The 10974-nt window shown below is 48.2% G+C and overlaps 1 protein-coding gene across 4 annotated transcripts in view; it reads left to right on the forward strand.

Moving 5' to 3' along the window:
* Styxl1 (serine/threonine/tyrosine interacting like 1) overlaps nucleotides 1–9841 on the forward strand; it is a 29331-nt gene extending 19490 nt beyond the window's left edge. For 3 of the 4 annotated variants that reach the window (XM_075957123.1, XM_075957130.1, XM_075957137.1), the window contains exons 5-9: nucleotides 1181–1326; nucleotides 2330–2475; nucleotides 4114–4211; nucleotides 5578–5690; nucleotides 8791–9841. In XM_075957123.1, coding sequence (XP_075813238.1) covers nucleotides 1181–1326; nucleotides 2330–2475; nucleotides 4114–4211; nucleotides 5578–5690; nucleotides 8791–8922 — 635 coding nt within the window. In that variant the 3' untranslated portion in view covers nucleotides 8923–9841. The remainder of the gene's footprint in view (nucleotides 1–1180; nucleotides 1327–2329; nucleotides 2476–4113; nucleotides 4212–5577; nucleotides 5691–8790) is intronic. The other variant, XM_075957145.1, reaches the window with a different exon arrangement.
* Nucleotides 9842–10974: the final 1133 nt, after the last annotated feature.

The raw sequence follows: 10974 nt of genomic DNA on the forward strand, positions 1-10974 counted from the left end.
ACCCAAATCCAGACACTTGTGTCACACACCTTCAGTCCCAGCACTCGGGAGGCAGAGGCAGGTGGACCTCTGTGAGTTGGAGGCCAGCCTGGTCTACAGAGTGAGTTCCAGGACAGCCAGGGCTACACAGAAAAACCCTGTCTTGAAAAACAAAACAAAAATAGCAACAACAAAACTAACCTGAACAAAACACAGTATAAGAACAGAATATAAAAAGGTCTAGTGTAAAAAAAGCAATGGTGATTCCTCAGAGGGTTAGGGTGCATACTCCAAGGGAATGAGAGCACACCACACATAATAGCCCACAGTGGGAACAGCACGGATGGCTTTTTTGTTTTGTTTTGTTTTTGACTTTTGAGACAGGATTTCTCTGTGTAGTCCTGGATGTCCTGGAACTTGCTCTGTAGACCAGGCTGGCCTCAAACTCAGATCCACTTGCCTCTGCCTTCTGAGTGCTGGGATTAAAGGTGTGTGCCACCACTGCCTGGCCTCAGTACAGATGTCTTAATAAGCCAATGAATGGATGAAACAAAATGCAGTACATCCACAGAATGGAATATTATTCAATTATAACTAAGTATCATTGTTTAAGCATATGTATTGCTCCCATAGAGGACCTGAGTTCAGTTCCCAGAACCTGTGTCAGGTGGCTCACAACCACTTATAACTCCAGATCCTGGGGATCAGGTGCCCTCTACTGGCTTCCATGAGTACCTGCACTCGCATGTATAAACCCACATATATACATAATTAAAAATAATCAATAATCCAAAGCTGGAGAGATGACTCAGTGGTTAAGAGCACTGGTTGCTCTTTCTAGAGGACCTGGGTTTGTTTCCCAGCATCCAAATACTTGTTCACACTGTCTATAACTCCAGTTCCTGGGGGATCCCTTGCCCTGTTCTGATTTCTGCAGGCACTGCACACATGTGGCACACAGACATGCATGCAGGTAAAACACCCATAAATTCATAAACAATTTAAAAAATTTTTAAAGCAAGTAAGTTTCCATTTGTAACGTTCTTCTCTATACTTGACTCAGGTATTGCTTCCTAATTTTATTTGATGTGCCCCTTTACTTGGATTTCTAAGTAATTGGTTTTTAGATGGAAGTGCTATCCATTCTAACACTAGGCAAATGCTAAAGCACCTTGTATATCTCTTTGGTCCCCACCCGTAGAACTCTTACCTGGACCTGCTGTGGAATTTGGACAGATGCTCACCCTCTTTACCCGCCAACCTGTCTATGTCCTCAGAGGAGGCTACGAGTGCTTCTCTGGCCTGTACCACTTCTTCCGGACCCAGAAGATCATCTGGATGCCCCAGGTGAGATGCCCCAGGTGAGGCAAGAGGATGAGCGTTCACTACCAGGAAGTGAGGCTGGAGACTCACAGGTAAGTGGAGGCAGAAAGAGAGAAGACAGAGAGGACATAGGAGAAACGGGAGAGTGGAAAAATGAGCCCGGAACAACTGGGGAGTTCAGTCCATAATGACAAATTCAGAGTTAACACATTATGGAGAGGCCAAGCATGAGGCGCTAGAGACGGTGTGGTTTGGGGGGCAGTATGTTAAATCAGACAGTGCCAGAGTTGACTCTGATATGTTCCCCATAGCATATGCCTTGAACAGTTTTCCCCAGTCAGAATCCCTCCTAGACAGTCACAAAGCCTTTAGGAGATGAAGTCTGGCAGGTGGAAGTAGGTCCTGGGGTGGGCAGCTTTCCTCACTGCCATGAACAGGACCCCACCACTGTGCCTTCCCCACTATGATGGATTAAAATCTCTCTGAAACCGAGTCATGATAAACCTTTTCTTTTCTAGTCTTTTGTACCAAAAATGCTACTAGGTATCTTTTTTCTGATTACATTTATTTGTTTTGTGCTCTGTGTGTGTGTACATGCATGCTTACAAGTGCCGTGATGCATATTTGGAATCAGATTGTCTTCTTTAAACATGGGGGCACAAGGATTGAATTCAAGTTGCTTGGCAGCAGGCACCAGCCTCAACTGGACAAGTTTTGGGCCACAGATTATCAGTGCCAATGCTTGTGTGCATGGCCAGGTACAAACCAGTGCCATGAGGACACGGAGTGTCAGTGTGGAGACTCGTTCATGTACTGTGACGCTGTGGGTCAGTCCTTGTTTACACCCCAGTCTCGGACTTTTTATGGGAGGTATTTGTTGTCGGTGTATTTGAAACTCAAGCTCCCGTCTCCTTCACTGCTCTGGGACTGCCCTTCTGAGGTCACCTTCAGAGCTACCCCTTCAGGGATGGACCTCCCCTTCTCTTCTGTGGTGGACCCATGGCAGCCTTCTTCCTTCCTCTTCCAGGAACTGGATGCCTTCCAGCCATACCCTGCTGAGATAATGCCAGGCAAGGTCTTCCTGGGCAAATTCAGTCAAGCCTGCGATGCTAAGATTCACAAGGATTTGAAAATTAAAGCCCATGTCAATGTTTCCATGGAGGCAACACCCTAGTAAGTAAAGGTGATACTAGTGTGCGTGCGTGTGTGTGTGTGAGTGTGCACACACATGCATGGGCCTGTGTATATGGAGACCATGGGTTGATGTTGGGTGCCTTCCTCTGCCAGTCTCTACTTTATTTATTTATTTACTTTCAGTTTTTTGAGACAGGGTTTCTTTGTGTAGTACTTCTGTGTACACCATGCCGACCTTGAACTCACAGAGATCCTCTGCCTCCCGAATGCTGAGGGTAAAGACGTGAGCCACCACTGTCTAGCTCTCCACTGAGGGAGAACACTGAGGTGTTCATGGACTGGACAATCTGGCTATCCAGCAAGCTTGGGGTATCTGTCTCGGTGCCCCCAGCCCTAGATTTACAGATGTGTGCCCCTATTAGCCCAGCTTTTTATGCAGATGCTGGGGATTGTAACGCAGGTCCTCACATTTGTGCAGCAGGCATTTTGCTGACTGGGTCTCCACAGCTCATGATTTTTATTTTAGGGTAAGAGTCGTTAATTTATACATGTTTCTACTGCCATAGTTTGTTGTGGCTATTTTTTCCTTCAGTACAAGAGATTAAACCCAGATCTCTCACACACTGGACAAATGCTCTTCTGTTGAGCCAGCTCCATTCCTTCACTGGAAAATTCCAGCAGAATGCTCTACCACTGAGCCACGCCCCCATCCCCTCACTGGGGGATTCTAGGCAGGGGCTCTACCACTGAGCCACGCCCCCATCCCCTCACTGGGGGATTCTAGGCAGGGGCTCTACCACTGAGCCCACCCCAGCCCCTCACTGGGGGGTTCTAGGCAGGTGTCTTCTGTCAGGCATTCTCTCTGTGTATGTGCATGTGTGTGACTTTACGCACAGGCCAGATGACGACCTCCAGTGTCATTCTGCTGGAACTGTCCACATATTTTAAAAGACAGGGCCTCTTACTGGCCTAGAATTTACCAAGTAGGCTAAACTGGCTAGCCAGTGAGGCCAGGAATCCATTTGCCTCCACTTCCCAGTGCTGGGATTACAAGTGAAGGCCACCAAGCCTACTTTTTCTATTGGGGGCTGGGGAATTAAACTCATGGCCTAATGCTTGCCTAGCAAGCCCTATATCAACTGAGCCATCTCCCCAGCCCCCAGGTAATGTTTCTACTACTCCCTATCATCCTTGTGTCAGCTCCCAATCATTCCCTTGTGGTTTCTGTGCTGTGGACAAGGGACCCCAGTGGGGCTGGCTGACTTTTTCTGGGGTGATGTGAAGAAAGCAGCATCTCTTTACCCCAGATAGGACACTGATGACAGACCAAAGTTCAGCTTAGAGAACCAGTGAGTTTACTGTGGCTTCTTAACAGGTGCATGTGTAGGGAGATTGCAACTCACAGGGAGCTGAGTTAGGATTCATGATAGCTGTGACTCAGACAGCTCCTCAGGCCAGAGAGTCCCCTCTCACCTGCACTTGTTACTGCCTATATAGCTTGGGGATGGGCCTTGTGAATCTTGTAAGTTTCAGAAAGTTGCTGGGGTTTGCAGGTTTCTCAGTTCCTGAGACTTGAAAGTTTCCTTTACTTCCTGAGTCTTAAGAAGCCTCCCTTCTGGAAGGAATGGTCCAACCAAGCAGGAAACAGATATTTAACACCACGCTGCCTTCCTCTAGTTTTGTAGGTGATGCAGACAAACTCTTGCATATCAAGATTGAGGATTCTTCCCATTCCAACCTCTTCGACTCTTTCCGTCACATCTGTCACTTCATGGGTAAGGAAAATTTCCAGATGGGGAGCACCCTTCTTGTGCTCACAAGTCTATCCCTGGCTGACCCCCACCCAGGACTTGGGGAAGTACAAAATCTAGCACATCCAGCTGCTCCAAAGCCCTCAGCTGTGTGCATGTGAGCAGCTGAGGAGTGGCATCCAGTGACAGCACCACACCGTGCCTGATCGCCCTGTTACTATTGCTGTGAAGAGACACCGTGACCACGGCAACTCTAGTAAAGAAAACATCTAAGTGGGGTAGCTTGCTTCCTGTTTCAGAGGTTCACTCCATTATCATCATGACGGGGAGCACAGTGGTGTGTAGCCCACCATGATGCTGGAACTGAGAATCCTAACAGCTTGATAGGCAGGCAGCAGGAAGTCAGCTGGCACACTGGGCAGTAACCCTCAAAGCCTGCCCCCACAGTGACACACTTCCTCTAACGAGGTCATACCCACTCCAAGAAGGCCACACATCCTAATAATGCCACTCCTTACATTCAAGCCACCACAGGGAAGGAAGGTATCCCAAACCATCCAGCTCTGATTCCCATCGTCCTTCATGTGTCTACTTGGCTCTGCTCTGACTTCCTACCTGGCATAGCAATGCTCTTCAGCTGCTTAGCACAACAAGGGCAGATCTTTCTATTAGACCCAGGGCTCAGAGCTGACCAGGAAAACCAAGATTCCTGGTAGAGCGAGGCTGAGTTGGGTCAGGAGTCTTGGCTGCCAGCATGGCACCAACTAGGCCCCCAGTCCAAGGTGCTGCTTGGATGGCTGGGAGTAGGGTAGTAGCCTCCTCCACCCCTTATTTGTCCAGCAACTCACCACTTTCACCTATTTTTTTTTTGACTTTAAGAATGCAACCAGGGTGGAACATATGCTAGGTAAGTGTTCTACCTCTAAGTCACACCCCAGCCCCTCACTGGGGAATTCTAGGCAGGTGCTCTACCTCTAAGCCACACCCCACCCCTCACTGGGGGATTCTAGGCAGGTGCTCTACCTCTAAGCCATGCCCCAGCCCTCACTGGAGGATTCTAGGCAGGTGCTCTACCACTGAACCACACCCCAGCCCCTCACTGGGGGGTTCTAGGCAGGTGCTCTACCACTGAACTATGCCCCAACCCTTCACTGGGGGGTTCTAGGACACCCTCACCCTGTCCTCTTTTTATCTTTTACTTTAACAGCATCTCCCTGTATTCTCCTAGTCTGGCCTTAAACTTTCAATCTTTCTTCTTCTTCTTTTTAGTCTCTGAACATCTAGGATTCCAGGCCTGCACTGCTAGGCTGGTAAGGCTGGTCTCTTGATGGCCACTGAGGTCCCCAGGGAAGAGTGCCATGCATAGCCCTCTTGCTTCCTTCCTTTGCAGAACTTCACCTCCGGCTCCGCTCTGTCATCCTGGTCTTTTCTACCCAGGGCATCAGTCGCAGCAGTGCTGCTGTGGTGGCCTTCCTCATGCATTATAATGAGGAGACCTTGAAGGTATGTGTGGTGGGGCTGGGACTGGTCTCGATTGGTAGAGTGCTCACCTGGCTTGCAAAATTCTCCAAGCCAGCCACGGTAATTTATACCTTTAATCCCAGCACTCAAGAGGCAGAGGCCGGTAGAGGTCTGTGAGTCTGAGGCTAGTCTGGTCTACAGAGTGAATCCCGGGACAGCCAGGGCCATACATTGAGAGTCTGTCTCAAACAAACAAAGGCTCTAGGTTCAGTCCCCATCAACACATAAAGAGAGTATATTGGGGCAGGCCTGTAATCTTGGGATTATGATTGGAGAGGGAGGCAGGAGAATCAGTCCTTCAAGGTCTTTTTCAATTAAGGAGCAAGTTTGAGGCCACCCTGGCTACATAATATCCTGCCTTTAAAAAGTATGTGTTCTGCCAGGTGGTGTTGGCACATGCCTTTAGTCTCAGCACTTGGGAGGGAGAGGCAGGTGGATCTCTGTGAATTTAAGGCCAGCCTGGTCTACAGAGTGAATTCTAGGACAGCCAGGAATACATAGAAAAGCCCTGTCTCAAAAAACAAAAACAAAACAAACAATAAGTATTGTTCCCTGAGCCACAAATATCCTATGAGGGGGTCTGAGCTAGATCTGGGCATACTTAGGACAGGAGCACTACCATAGGGTCTTAGTTTTAACAGGGAAGAGAATGCCAAAGTTTGGGTGTTACCCAGCTCGCAGCACTCAAGAGTAAGGTCCCTTTTCTTAGACTAGCAGCTTCAGGCTGTCAGGGGCTCAGCCAGTCTGGGCTCTGGATGACAGCCAACTGTATGGCCCTTGTCTTAGTCATTTTTTGTTTGTTTTTTAGATTATCATTTATATTATTATTATTAGATTTATTATTTAGATTTATTTTCTCTTTAACTCTCTCTGTGTATCAGATCCTCTGGAGATGGAGTTATAGACAGCCTTGTGCAACCCAGCATGGGTGCAACTCAGCTCCAGCCCTCTGCAAGAGCAGCCTAGGCTGTTTTTAGTTGCTGAGCAGTTTCTCCAGCCCCTGGTTTCTTCTTTTGTTGTAACAAAATACTCCACAAAAGCAGCTTAAGGGAGAAAGGGTTAATTCTAGCCCACAGTTTTAGGTCGTAATCCACAATCATGGGGGGAGGGTTTAAGGCAGCAGGAGCTTGAAACAGCTGGCCACATTGTATCACTGTCAGGAGGTGTGGAGTGATGCATGAATACTGCAGTTCTGCTTGATGATGCATGCATACTGTAGCTCTGCTCACTGTTGAATGCATAACTGACCTCCCAAGTGCGCAGTGACGTGCACTCCCCATACATAGCATGCAACTCATCTCCCAAGTGTGCAGTGGCATGTGCACCCCCATACATAGCATGCAACTGACCTCCCAAGTGTGCAGTGGCATGTGCACCCCCCATACATAGCATGCAACTGATCTCCCAAGTGTGCAGTGGCACGTGTACCCCCCATACATAGCATGCAACTGACCTCACAAGTGTGTGGTGGCATGTGGATGCCCCATACATGGCATGCACACACATGATAATAACAAATATGTTTATTTTTGTTTTTTAAAAAAGATTTGCTTATTTTTATTTTATGTGCACTGGTGTTTCTCTGTGTGTCTGTATACAACATGCATGCAGTACCCGTGGAGACCAGAAGGGGAGTCAGATCCTCTGGAACTGGAGTTCTGCCCACTTGTGAGCTACCATATGAGTCCTGGGAATTGAACCTGGGTCCTCTGGAAGAGCAGCAATTGGAGCAGCAACTTTAGAGCCATCCCTCTAGCTGGCATTTAGTGGCTTATTTGTTTTATTTTAGATAGGGTTCATTGTGTCGCATAGATTTTGCTACACTCATTAATAACCCAGGCCCAGCTGTAACTGGCTGTAGAATTCAGGCTTACAGAGAACTCATAATCCTTCTTCCTGTCCCAGCCTCCTGGGTGCTGGGGTTATAACTGTGTCCTACTGGCCCTGGCCCTTTTAAATCTTTTTATGTAATGGCATGTTCACAGTGACCCTGCAGCTTAAATACATTATGCTCCCCAGCTTCTTTCAGGTGTGGTAAGTCTGGGTGCTCTCTCCAGTGCTGCACAGCTACATATAGTACAGCAGGGATCCAAAGCCCATTGGCTCAGGCACAGCACCCACACTCTCCACGGGGCCCCACGGTAACAGGAAAAACACGGATGGCCTCGCTGACCCTCACCAAGTATGCCCTGGCAGGTGCTCCACACTTCCATTCCAGGGTAGACAGGGTGAGAGTCCCAGCAGATGTGTTAGGAGCTGAGGTATATAATGGGTTTAGGGGGCCAGCACCCTACCAATTAAGCCACACCCCCATACTTAATGACTTATAAATATGTACTTTAGCAGTAAGTACATTCAGGTTGTAAAACCAGCTTGTAAATGTTCACTTCTTGCAAAACTGATGTTCTGTGCCTAGTGATTGACAGCCTCCTGTTTTCTCCTAATCCCAGCCTCTGGCTCCTCTGCTTTATTTACTGGGTCCAGTTTATCTGCATTCAATATTTACATAATTTATAATTTCCTTTTGTGTGTATGTGCACGTGTTATTGTGCATGAGGGTGTGTATAGGTGCCTATGAGTGTATGCACACAGGTGTGTAGGCACATGTGAGTGTGTTCGGAATCGGAGGACAGCTTCAGCTATCACTCCTCGGGCATCATCCACCTTTGATTTTCTTGGAGACAAGTTCTTTCATTGGCTGGTTCTGTCTCTCTCTCTCTCTCTCTCTCTCTCTCTCTCTCTCTCTCTCTCTCTCTCTCTCTCTCCTCCACAGTTAGGCTAGACTAGCTGACCAGTGAGCTTCAGGGATCCCATCTCCACTTCACCGCACTGGGATTACAAGTGTACCACCTCAAACAGCGTTTTTTTCGTGGGTCCAGAGGACTGAATTCAGCTCCTCCTGTCTGCCTGGAAAATATCCTACCAGATGAGCTATCGCCCTAGCCCCTGTACGAGCATCTTATCTTAAACTGTCATGTGGGCTTCTGGGGAGATGTCTCCTGACCCCACTGAGCTGGTTGTAATCTGGTCTAGAAGGGTCCCGCCGCCTGTCCTGAAATCTTGCTTATCTCTACATTCACAGAGGTCCTGGGCCCACGTGAAGAAATGCAAAAACAACATGCGTCCGAATCGGGGCTTGGTGGCTCAGCTGCTGGAGTGGGAGAAAGTTATCCACGGGGAATATATGACAGATATCTCTGATCCCATCTACTGACCTTCACCTGTAGCCGACCAGGGCACTGAGGAACCTTGTTTCGGACTTTTAATGGGTGGTGGGGATTAGGTACGCACTTGGAGTGGTCCAGAAAAAGACCTTCGCATCCTGAGGTTTCATGTCTGTGTTTTAAGACTGATTCTCTTTTTGTTTTCCCCCTAATACTGGAGATTGAACCTAGAACAGTGATTCTCAACCTTCCTCACATTACAACCCTTTAACAGTTCCTCATGTGTGACCCCCAACCATAAAATTATTTTCATCGCTACTTCATAACTAATTTTGCTACCATTAAGAATCATAATGTAAACATCCGTGTTTTCCAGTGGTCTTAGGTGACTCCTGTGAAAGGGCCAATCAACCCACAAGTTGAGAACACTGACATGGAGCCTCATACACGTTAGGTTGAGAACACTGACATGGAGCCTCATACACGTTAGGTTGAGAACACTGACACGGAGCCTCATACACGTTAGGTTGAGAACACTGACACGGAGCCTCATACACGTTAGGTTGAGAACACTGACATGGAGCCTCATACACGTTAGGTTGAGAACACTGACATAGAGCCTCATACATGTTAGGTTGAGAACACTGACATAGAGCCTCATACATGTTAGGTTGAGAACACTGACACAGAGCCTCATACATGTTAGGCAAGTCTTTTTTCCCCCCTGAGGCAGGGTTCCTCTGTGTAGCCTCTGTCCTGGAACTCCTCCTGTCGACCAGACTAGCTTCTAACTCACACCTCCTGACTGCTGGGATTAAAGGGATTAAAGGCATGCACTACCACTGCCCCGCAAGCCTAATATTTTTTTGAGACAAGGCATCATGTAGACTGGGATGGCCTCAAACTCCGCGTAGCTGAAGGGGACTCTTACCCATGCTCTTGTGGCCTTCTCCTCCCCAGTGCTGAGATTACAGTGTGCACCACTGTTTAGTTGGTGTGTCGCTGGGGATGAACCCAGGGCTTCCTGTACACAAGCTAAGCAGGCACTCTACCAACTAAGCTACACCCCTAGTCCTGCACTGGCTCTTCCTAATCCATTACACACACACACACACACACACACACACACACACACACACACACACTTTAAACATGTATTTTAGATTTTAATTTTATGTACATAGACGCTTTGCCTGCACCATGTGTATGCCTGGCTCCTCCAGAAGTAAAAAACGGGCATTAGATGCCCTGGAACTGGAGTTAAAGACAGTTGTTAGCCACCATGTGAATGCTGGGAACCAAACCTGGTCCTCTGGAAGGACAACCAATGCTCTTAACCACTGAGCCATCACTTCATCTTAAGAACTGAGGTCTGCCAGGTGGTGGTGCATGCCTTTAATCCTAGCACTCAGGAGGCAAAGGCAGGAGGATCTCTGTGAGTTCGAGGCCAGCCTGGTCTACAAGAGCTAGTTCCAGGACAGAAACCAAAGCTACAGAAAAACCCTGTCTCCAAAAACAAAAACAAAACAAAAAACAACAACAACAACAAAAAGAACTGAGGTCTCACCTAGTGGTGGTGGCGCATGCCTTTAATCCCAGCACTCAGGAGGCAGAGACAGGTGGATCTCTGAGTTTGAGGCCAGCCTGGTCTATAGAATGAGTTCTAGGACAGCCAGGGCTACACAAACAACAACAAAATAAAAGAACTGAGGTCTCACTACATACCCCTGGTTGCCTTTAGCCTTGCCATTTTCCTGTGTTCATCTGAGTGCTAAGATTACAGGTGTGTTCTAACATGACCAGCCTTCTTAGGCTCTGGTCCAATTAACAGAGCAGATGCACTCTTCCTTCTGGCTCCTCAGGAACCCCCACCCCTGGAGGCAAGCTGTGCCCCCCACAACTAAACTCTGGGGCTGCCTCTGGCTGGAGCGGCCGTCGAACGTACTGGTGACTTGCACTCTTTGGAGGTCACCTAGGGTGATGCAGAGCATCACAGTGTCCACCCCAGGGTGGAGATCCTCCAGCTCAGACTTAGGGATTCTCCTGACTTCAGTGTCCCCAGAATGGGGGTCTTTGCCTAATGCCCAGAGCCAGCATTCTGA

The sequence above is a fragment of the Microtus pennsylvanicus genome, chromosome 1 (genome assembly GCF_037038515.1).
Source record: "Microtus pennsylvanicus isolate mMicPen1 chromosome 1, mMicPen1.hap1, whole genome shotgun sequence".
Classification (NCBI taxonomy): domain Eukaryota; kingdom Metazoa; phylum Chordata; class Mammalia; order Rodentia; family Cricetidae; genus Microtus; species Microtus pennsylvanicus.